At 41.9% G+C, this 10881-nt stretch overlaps 1 protein-coding gene across 1 annotated transcript in view; it reads right to left on the reverse strand.

The window, feature by feature from the left end:
• The window catches only part of LOC116396211 (vasoactive intestinal polypeptide receptor 2), a 22687-nt gene that overhangs the window by 10555 nt on the left and 1251 nt on the right, over positions 1 to 10881 (reverse strand). Inside the window, exons 2-5 of the mRNA XM_031870674.1 lie at positions 9433 to 9538; positions 6508 to 6621; positions 3998 to 4089; positions 324 to 421 (exon numbers count right to left, since the gene is read on the reverse strand). Coding sequence (XP_031726534.1) covers positions 324 to 421; positions 3998 to 4089; positions 6508 to 6621; positions 9433 to 9538 — 410 coding nt within the window. The remainder of the gene's footprint in view (positions 1 to 323; positions 422 to 3997; positions 4090 to 6507; positions 6622 to 9432; positions 9539 to 10881) is intronic.

Raw genomic sequence — 10881 nt, forward strand, 5'->3', positions numbered from 1 at the left:
AGGTCTCTACCAGAGACGTATACGGCGTCTCTACGTCACTCCTCCTCGGTCCAAACATCGTAACTTCAGTTCATTGGTTGCGAAAAGAAACAACATAACGACGATTGTATTCCAAGATGGCGACGGCGAAATTGCCAAACTAAAGGCTTCATAACATCAGTGACAAACCAACGGGTGACGTCACGATGACCACGTCCACTTCTTATACAAAGTCTTTGGTGTGATCCCATCCTAAAATGGTCTCTTTCTGTATTTTAAAGAACCAGCTTCTACACGATGTCCACTCAGGCTTTCATTTCATGTGATAATATTGTAACATTTACCGGAACAGACAGAGGATGGCGCTCCCTGTGGTGAGGGCGATCAAAGACAGACTGTGACCCAGAGTGTACAACGTCTTCACCACCACGTAGAAGACCAGCTGCAGAGACGGAGAGAGTAGAGGAACATGGTCAGACATTATCTTTCAGCAACTTAGCCAGGTGCTCAGTCCTGTGCTCCGTAGAAACTACTGGTCTCATATGATGAATAATAATCATTTTGGTGAACCCTTTTCTATTTATATTACGCCACTATTGATCAAATGTTGCTCTTCCACCTGAGGACAAACAACTTCTAAAGGGCAGATGCAGTAAAATGAGCACATTCCTGGTCCCCAGAGGATAAACCCTTTACATTTGTTATGCTTTATGAGGTCAGGACAGCACTTAACGAAACAAACTAAACGGACAGAGAGACAGACGGACGGACGGACGGACAGAGAGACAGACGGACGGACAGATGGACGGACAGAGAGACAGACGGACGGACAGATGGATAGATAAAAAGCAAGGAAGCTAGTGTTATGAAAATATAAGATCTTAAAGGATTGTTAAATCAGAATTTTAAGCAATGTAACATGATTAAAATGATGCCGGTCTGGCAATATTTACAGAATTCACTGCCAGTGAAGCTCAGTGATTTGGGCTGAGCTGAATTGAGAGGGGGAGGTAGTAACACGGGGGGGGAGAGAGAGAGAGAGAGAGCGAGAGAGAGAGAGAGAGAGAGAGAGAGAGAGAGAGAGGCAGGACAGCACAATGGGCAATACAGCGAAGCCATTCGTGACACAAAACGAGCCAAACGAGCAAAGTGAACAGGAGGAAGCTGCTGACAGGAGGTTTAATTTCAGAATTGAGATGTTTTCCATGTGAAGACAAAGACACAAAAATGCTGAAGCACTTTCTCCAGAAAAACAGACGAATCGGGACATGATGACACAAACATATTTGATGAAAAATTTGATAATTTTCAAAAGAAAAATCATGTTTTTTTTACCATCATACTTTCTTCTACAAGAATAATCGTTTCAAAAAGATCTGCAAAATCTTTTGAGGCAGCTCACAAAGCAAAGAGGGATTGTGAAATGTCTCATCACCAATTAACCAGGTCAGATTCCTTTTACTCAGGTAATAAAAGCTGATTCAGACAATAAAGGCTTTAAGGCTAAAGTCTTAAACAATGAGACAAAAATAACAAATTCCTGCCAGAAAATAAGTCGGCAAAATGTTGTCTAAAATACTTAAGTTGTTCAAGTTTGCTTGAACTTAAAGATGCACCAAGAAAAACTAAAAACTTAGGACAGAAAACTCTTTTTAGTGACATATCTGATGAGATGAATGTACAGGCAGACTAATTGTTTTGTGTTCAACAGGAAGAAAATACAGAAGATTTATATGAAAAAATACCAGCCTAAATTCATAAAATATTTCACCCAAAAGACACCGATCTGAGAGAAAATCTGATTTCATATAATTAACCAGAAAGCAACGTATTTCCATCCTGATTCCTTCATCATTGTGATTACACTTTTAGAACTCTGGCTGTCAACACGTCACTGACTGATTCGATTTCCTGATTTCATTTGAAGTCTTCGGTTGTTCTTCTCTTCCGTTTGGGACGATGTGAAGGAAAGTGCTCCGGAGGTTTGGAACTGAAGCAGGATTCAGATTTTGTTCTGTTTCTGGAACGTTCCTTTAGACTTCACCAGGACATAAAATAATCTATCACTTGTGTTTCAACATGGTTGTGATGCGATACGCTGTGCAGCAGATCAGAACACGCTCATTGTTGGAGGAAGAAGAGAAAGTGTTTTGCTATTGAGAAAAATTCCTGGCATGAAAAACCGAAGAACATATAATTTCCTGTTTGAAACGGAAACTGAGATTGAAATCTGCCAACAAATGGCGTGTGTGTGTGCGTGTGTGTGTGTGTGTGTGTGTGTGTGTCTGTGTGTGTGTGTCCTGTTATCTTGCTTCCTCAGAAAAAGGTGTTTTGTGTTTGAGTTCCTATTTCTCTCATGAGAAAATCAAAGCGTGTTGGTTTGATGAGAAGCAAAAACAAGTCTGACATCAAATACACATTTAGTTTAGTTGGACAGATCCAATCTTGTGTGTGTGTGTGTGTGTGTGTGTGTGTGTGTGTGAGAGAGATAGGGGGAAATGCCCCATCCTATCATTCTCCATCCCTCTTCAGCTGACACACACTTCACCTAGTCTGAGCACATCTCGGCTCAAAATGTGTATTTATTGGACATTTATTGGAAATATCGCATTTTGCTCTCATGTCTGAATAAGTTCACTCTAATATAAAAGTCCTGACAGCGATCTGACTACAGTGAGTCGCACCTGTAGCGTTTCTTTAACACAAGATGGAGCACCAGGTTAGTCAGTATGCAGAGAGAAAGAGAGATTAAATGCACATCATGTTCTGCCTTCTGAGACCACTGAGATAAATGGATCACTGAACCTAGAAAGGTGCACTCAGTGGAGTCCAGATCTCCGCCAGGTGTGTCTGCAACAACCACTGCTGTATTGTGTGATTGAATGAATGCAACCTGCAACTGGCTAACCTCCCGTCTAGACACTAATGGGTTGCAAGTCATCGTAAAACACCCCACTTCATTCAAACTCAAAAACAAGCAGTGACGTGTGCAACGGCTCAAAGTCTTCGTATAAGACTTGTTCGTACAATCTTTCCTAAGGGGGGGACGAGGATTATTGTTCAGGATGTTTTGGATGAATTGCATAGAGACGGATGAGAGACGAGGAGACGTGGGAGAGACGGGGAGACAGTCAGTTTAACAAGCACAATGGGGGATTCAGAATAAGAGCAGTCGTGACCCAAACTGACCCTGGGCAGTGAAAGAGGAGGCGAGCAGCAATTATCACCGTCCAGGACAAACGAGGCCAAACATTCTCCTCACCGAAATACTTTCTCCTGCTTCCCCCTGAAACTGTTCAGGCTGGAGGAGGAATCGCAGCAAACGGGACAAAACTTCACGTATTATACTTGTGATTATCCTGAGCATGGTTCAAAAACAACATGGCGACGGCCGTATTCCAAGATGGCGACGGCGAAATTGGCGGACATGAGCTTTCAGAACATCAGTCCACAAACCAATGGGTGACGTCACGACGACTACGTCCACTTCTTATAAACAGTCTATGAATAAAACACACTGTGAAGCCACTGAGCCAAGCTGCAGCCGGTCAGAAACCATTTTTTGTCAAATTCCATTTCTCAGTAATTTAGGAAAATATAGCAATTATACAAATGTTACTTTTTTCTTTAAATCTATGGTTAAGTGACATTGTAAATATAAGGTGTTCAAATTTAGACTGCAATTTAAACGATCCTTATTTTAAATGTAAATGCCTGCTATTATAAATACATCCTGGGACTCACAGAATTACACTTTTGTAAAAACCAAATTGCTCCCAATGACGACAGTCAGGGGGAGCTGCTCACATCTAAACATGCATCACACTGCTGTTGACCTTTTAAAGATCCCCGTGTTAATTAACAGACGACCCCTGCAGGCTTCATCAATTACAGGCCGCTAATGGGCCACGTTATGTTGCAGCTGTTCCTGCTGCGCACTCGCAGACTGTTAGTGTTCAGGTGACATTTACAGCAAGGACAGACGGAGAAGAAGACAACGTGAAGACGGTGACGGCACCTTGTCCTGGATGGTGTCCGAGCCACAAGCGCTGGTGATGTTCGGGAAAACGTCCGACCATCCCGCTGACGTGCAGTTCCTGCTGATGTTACCTGCGAGAGACGAAGAGAGATGGTAGCGAATTATCTTCAAACCCCCCCCCCCCCCCAAAAAAACCCACCAACTTAGAATTTGTAAAGTCTTCCTCCACTTGTGTTATCACACAAGGAGCACAGAGGAAGAAATAACAGGTTTGGATATGTATCAAAAACAAGTGTTTTCAACCTTTTTTTTACATTTGGTAGCATCAGATGTGTGTTGTTATGTTATAGATCTACTGTGTATGCTGTTTATGTGTCAGCATGGGGAAGTTTGCCCGGTTGTTGGTTTTTTTCCTTCTTTAAAAGGACTTGCTTGTAGGATTTAGCGGCATCTTGCAACTGAATACCGCTTTTCTTGGCTCTGTGTAGCGTTCAAACCACAGTCTGTATATAAGAAGTGGACGTAGTCATCGTGAGGTCATCCATTTGTTTGTGGACTGATGTAATGAAGCCTTGAGTTTGGAGATTTCACCGTCGCCTTCTTGGATTACAGCCGTCGGAGGTGACCATATTCAGAATGCGGAGGAATGACGTAGAGATGTCGTTTACGTCTGTCGTTTACGTCTGTCAATCACAGTAAGCCCCGCCTTAAAGCACACCCTGCTTTATGGTCTGTTTGACTCTAAATGGACCATAATGTACTAAATGAACATCATGCTGTGTTGAAGAAGACTTGAAACTAGAGATTGAGACCATAAACTCATGTTTACAATGTTTACTGAGGTAATAAATCAAGAGAGAAGTAGAGTCATTTTCTCATAGACTTCTATACAACCAGAGGAGTCGCCCCCTGGTGGACACTAGAGAGAATGCAGGTTTTATTTTGGCATCGGCGTCACTCGTCAGAACCGGAGATTGCCACCTGATTCTGACTCTTAAGAAAGCAGCGTGATGTGTAACTGAAAACACTTCATGGTGAAGTGAAGCGTCACTCTGTCTGTGTTTCAAATGAACTCAACGTCCAGTCTGCATTGAACTCCTGAGGGACATCCTCCGGGTGTCCCGATGCCAAAATTGCTGGGGTGCACTGGAAGTTCATCTCTCTTGGAAATTTCCAGAATGCACTGTAAAAAAATAACAGAGCATCCTCTTGCTCACTGACCTGAAATAACGTCGCCACACTTCTGCCTCGCTACACTGTTAACGAACCCTCCTCACAGCCGGGAGACCGCAGAGGAAGCTACAAGAGTTTTTTAATGGATCAACTTTGCTTATGAATCTACATTTTGAACTTCAATGGTTTGTGTAATACTTTCTTTCTACAGCACAAAGAGGGACAAACTGTGCCCGTTGTGGATTCTGGAAGCATTTTGCAATACTGTAAATTCATATTTTTCTTTTAATGATGAAAGGACATCAATGTTCCTAAACATAGCAGCATGGCAATTAAACAATTGTCAGTTTATATTATGGCCATCAGGTTTAATAAGTCCTTTGTTTTATTATTAATTTATAGATTCCAATTTTAGATCAAAACCGACAACCAGTCAAGTTGCAGTTTACATCCATGCTTGTCCAAAATGTCTCTCACAACCCCTCAGATGTATTTTGCGACCCACTGGACGGGTGATGCCTCTGGACTATAACTGGATAAAATAAGACAACTGTAAAAAGCGGCGTACAGATTGCTGCATCGGGATTAACAATCTAATCTAAAACAATAAATCAACCACAGGGTCCAGCTCCACAATGATAGATATATTGAGTGCGTTCGGCTTCATAAATCTGACAATGAGAATGTGTTTCTGTCTTTTTTGGTTGTAAATGGATTCCAGCCAATGTTCATCTTATATAAACTTTTCTTTATTACTTCATTGCAGAAACTTTCTGGGTTTTGGATCCGTCTCTGCCGGGGAGCATCTGAGTGAGCGTTTGGCTCTGAACAAGCCGCTGGGCTCTTACATAATGTTTAGTCATCAATCAAGAGCACGGCCTCGGAGCGGAGATCCAAGCTGCCATCTGGTCACTGGCTGGGTAAAAAAATAAAGATCCACACAGAACTGTGGGACGAAACGAGGGCAGAGAGCCTCCTCGGTTTAGATACTCAACCCTCATGACATCACATTCTTTGAGTTTGGAAACAGCTGAATGAATGAGGACCATGTGATGTGATCGAAAGCTGCAGGGCAGCAGCGAAATGGACTTCGTGGTGAGACTTTATGAGGAGGAATGAACTTTCTTTTCTTCTGTGAAGCAACACTGTAGTTTTTATTCATGCCTGATGTTACAGTACGCCCAATAATCCAGGTGTTGGATGAGCCGTTTAAAAGGCAAACGCACACACATCAATGACGACACACGATCCACCAGTTTAAATCTACATTTCAGTTCAGCATTGATTCTGCTCTTTAATCATCTCCCTGTTTTTAAAATTGAATACGAAATAAATAAATCCATAAATGAATGTGAATAAGTGAATAAGTGACCCACCGTTTCTGCCGAATACAGTCGTGAGGACTCGGGGACAGGCGATGGTGACGGTCTCTCCAATCTCGGTTTGCTCCCAGCATGCAATGCTGTCCCACGTTCCTTTGCATCCCGGCTCTGTCGGAAAAAAAAACGGAAAACCGGCTCAATGAGATTGAAATCACTCTCATCAAGTAAAACACAGTGTTACGGGTCTTCACTGTGTTGCCGGTCGAAACAAACACGATGATGGGGCGGTGATTATTCATCCTGCCGAGTGTGCTCTTTGTTTTACCGAACATCCAACATGTAGCTGCTGGTTGAAGAGAAACATTTGGCATTTTTACATGTTCTTGTACACAGACGTGCAGGCTTGTGCACATTTAAATACAAACAGGAGGCTGATCTTGGGTTGCAAAGGCTCCGTATATTTGTGGAAAATTTTCGTTTTTGTTGGTAAATTCAATTTGCAAATAAGTTGCACATAAAGGACATTTTTGGGAGACTTCTGCGGTTGGATGTGTGTTCAGAAACCCCTAAATATTACAGCACAAATTCAGATTCTATTCACATCTGTTCAAACCCAAATAACGTATTTGTATTCAGTGTATTGTATTCACATCCCTTTAAGAGACCTGGACAAAAACTGCAGCATAACATATTTGGAAAACTCAAACAGCTCATTAAAGCAATTACATACAGCACATTAAAAGAAGAAGTTATATCCTATTTCAAACGATTACACTCCTCATTAAGCATTATGGATTTGTCACATCCTTTCCTTAAATCGCACAGAGACATACATATGTAGAGGATCTAGGCGCTATCAGTGCAGAATACAGGGGAGGAGTGGCCCCGAATGAATACAAAAAAAACCCTCACCCGCCCCCTGGTGACAAAAACAAACAAACCCAAAATAGATCTTGCAGCTCTTAATGGGTGCAAAAGTGCTGATGGCAAACTGAACAGTCAACAGGGCTTTTTAGCGATAGACGAGTGGAGACGGTGCGGATGGTGAAACGTAGCCCTCGTCTACAACATCATCAGCATCTCCTCTCGTGGTTTTCTGTTCAGGTTTTTGCACAGGGCTGCATCTACATGTTTATTTTTAGAAAAAAGTCCAAAAGGTTTGTAATGCTCGACACATATCGTGTATAAATGGACAGAAACAAGTGTTCCAGGATGAAGAACAGTGTGCGGAATACTGAAAGCCTCAATGGCTAAAATCAAACAAATATTTGTCACTAAATTGTCACTAAAAAGTATTTTTAAAACATACTAATGCCCAGCAGTTTTCATAATTCAAACTGCAAAACATTTATTTACAAATATGAATAGTGAGAACGAGAGACGATGTAAATGTCAGAGCCAGAAACACAACCATCACATATTTCTTTACTTCCTGGTGAATCTACACCATAAAGACTCAGCTGCTATCACTTCCAGCTTTGATGATGAACCAAGGTCCAAAGCCTTTGTATCTGACTTCATCAGTTGATTTATGGACACTCGTACCTCGACAGTACACCATGTAACTTTCGATAATGGTAGCTCCATTTACTACGTCACTTCCTCTGTCTGAATACAAAAATATTCCACGTATCCCTGGTTTGCAGGGACGTACAATACATTTGTTTTCATGGAAAACTGTAATTATTTTTCTTACTTTCCCCTTTATTCCATCATCTCCATTTCTTTCTTTCTGCCCTTCATTCTGTCTTTCTCCCTTTATTGTTCCTCTCTCCTCGCATCCTTACTTTCCTTTTCCCTTCCTTCTTTTTCTACTTTGCTTCCTTTCTTCTGTTTTTTCTTCATCATTTCCTTCTTTCTTTCCTTCTTTCCTTCATTACTTGATGTCTGTATTACGTCTTTTTCTTCCTTCCTTTCTTCTTTTGTACCTCAATGTCAGAAATGCAAGAGGCAAAGGACAGAAGCTGTCTGGTTGGAATTGCTCTGACCTTTGACCTCCTTTAAACTCTCTCCTATTGTGTTTGTAATGTGGGATGCTGCCTGTAAATGGCCTGAACCAACGCTGACTAGAAAAGTGAGTGAAGGTGCAAAAGAAAGAGAGGAAATGGCACCGAGAGGGTAAGAGAGGACAAAAAAAGAGCAAGAGGGGACAGATGTCTTTGGGGTAAAACATCCAAACTCACCAAATTTCCAGTCGGCTAAAGAAACTGACTCTATTTTAAATGTTACAACCACAAACTGTTAAACTACTGTTTGCAACCAAATTAATGAAACAACTGCTGTCCCCAGAACCTTTTCACCCGCAGACAATTTGAACCACGTTATTATTATTTTGTGTGCTGAGATTCCCCCTCACAGAAACGTACCCTCACCCGTATCTTCGCTCTTTAACACCGAGCCGGCTGCAGCCTCTTAAAGACGGCGCCTCAGTGTGTCGTCTTCTTCTCTTCCATTTAAAAATAGTTTATACATTATTGTTTATACTTCATCCTGTTTGCACTGGGTGCACTGAAGCTTCGCCTGCACATCTTGTCAGTAAAGCTCCGCTCTGCAACATTAAAATATGCATTTTTGAAGACCAAACAAAACCCATCCAGGGCTGCGACCATATCTGACTACATGTGGAAGAAGTAGTGTTATGTTTTAGTGCTTCGACTCAACAGGCTGTGTGTAATATATGAGTTTATATTCACATAAACAAATGCTGACACGCTGTATTTTTTAAGAAGTCACATAAATAATTATCTCCCAACCAGAGTTTAACCTTCAACAGCTGACAATAAATAAGTGAAATAATACGGTGAAGGATGCATATCACAGTCGATTTATACAATACAGAAAGTAACTAATAAACTCTACTTGTGCTCAGTGTTTTGTGTGTTAAGATCCGGTTCAGCTCCACACAGTTTCTCAAGTTGTGTCTGTGTTCGTAGAGGAGGTGGCGTTTAGTTTGACCCTAGTTTAGTGGATGATTGTGACCTTTATGGCTGCCAGCAGCGTCCTCCTCCCTCAGCCTCCTCACACACTCCGCCTGGTCTCTCTCCACCTCCAACAGGAAGTTACAGGTTGGATGTCGCCCGTGAACCTGTGGTGGAAGAAGTCAAATATTATTATTATTATTATTATATTTATTTAAGGGGTGACGATCTCCTGACAGACACATTGTTAGCAGTGAGTATTTGCCGTCCATTTCAAGAACTCACTCAGCCTTTAAGATGAGGAAACACGTATTCAATCTAAAATATAGTTATCATTAATATTAATAATATTGCTAAGACCACCATATGACCTGGAACTGAGATGCTTTTACTAAACCTCATCAATGCTAACATGCAAAGTGAGCAAACTTAAAAAAGGTTTAAGGGGAATTCTCAAGACTTTTGCTGAAGCTTGGAGCAAATCCAGCAAGTGTTATAAAAGTAAACAGGCCGTAGAACAAAGAGTCTTAATCAGACAATCAACTAAACAACAAACAGCAATACTCAGACCACCGGGACAATGTGCCAAAAAACAGCTGCAATCAACAACATTGATTCAGTTAAGTTAATACTCAATGTCTATTTAAAAATGTACTCTTTCTACAGATGTATATGTTCCTCCATATTTTGTATTATCGTTGAAGGAGAGAAGAAGCTGATGCACAGGAAGGGAAACTAAGGTTATGATTGACAGATGAATTCACGGTCGAGATAAGCTGCTTAAACTAACCAGCCAACGCTCAGGATCTCTCTTTCTTTTATGTGTGTGGGTGTGTGTTGAAAACCAGGAGACGCAGATTAACTAATGTGTGAGTGACTTAAATCCTGCAGTGGAAAAACAGAGACTCTGCAAAAACAATACTGGACAAACAGCAAACCATCCTCCACATATTTTAATATCATCATCAAAAAACCAAAATCAAGAATCCTGAATGTGAGGAACGAGCTCACATTTCCTGTCAAACCAAATCAAACGAGCTGAACGCAGCTCACACTGAATCTGAGCGTGTTTTATATCACGCAGCAGAATATTGTGAAATTCACCAGGCAAGATGACTAAAAACCATCCATCCATCCATCTATTTTCCTCCGCTTATCCGGGGTCGGGTCACGGTGGCAACAGGCCAAGCAGGCTGACCCAGACCTCCCTCTCACCGGCATGTTCCAGCTCATTCTGGGGGATCCCGAGGCGTTCCCAGGCCAGCTGGGAGATGTAATCCCTCCAGCGTGTTCTGGGTCTTCCCCGGGGTCTCTTCCCAGTTGGACGTGCCTGGAAAACCTCCAGTGGGAGGCGTCCAGGAGGCATCCTAATTAGATGCCCGAACCACCTCAGCTGACTCCTTTCGACGCGAAGGAGTAAAACCAACACTTCTATTTATTGCAGCGGCCTGGAGATATGAACACACACACACACACACACACACACACACACACACACACACACACACAC

This window comes from Anarrhichthys ocellatus, unplaced genomic scaffold, assembly GCF_004355925.1.
Source record: "Anarrhichthys ocellatus isolate YVR2014 unplaced genomic scaffold, GSC_Weel_1.0 scaffold54, whole genome shotgun sequence".
Lineage (NCBI taxonomy): Eukaryota > Metazoa > Chordata > Actinopteri > Perciformes > Anarhichadidae > Anarrhichthys > Anarrhichthys ocellatus.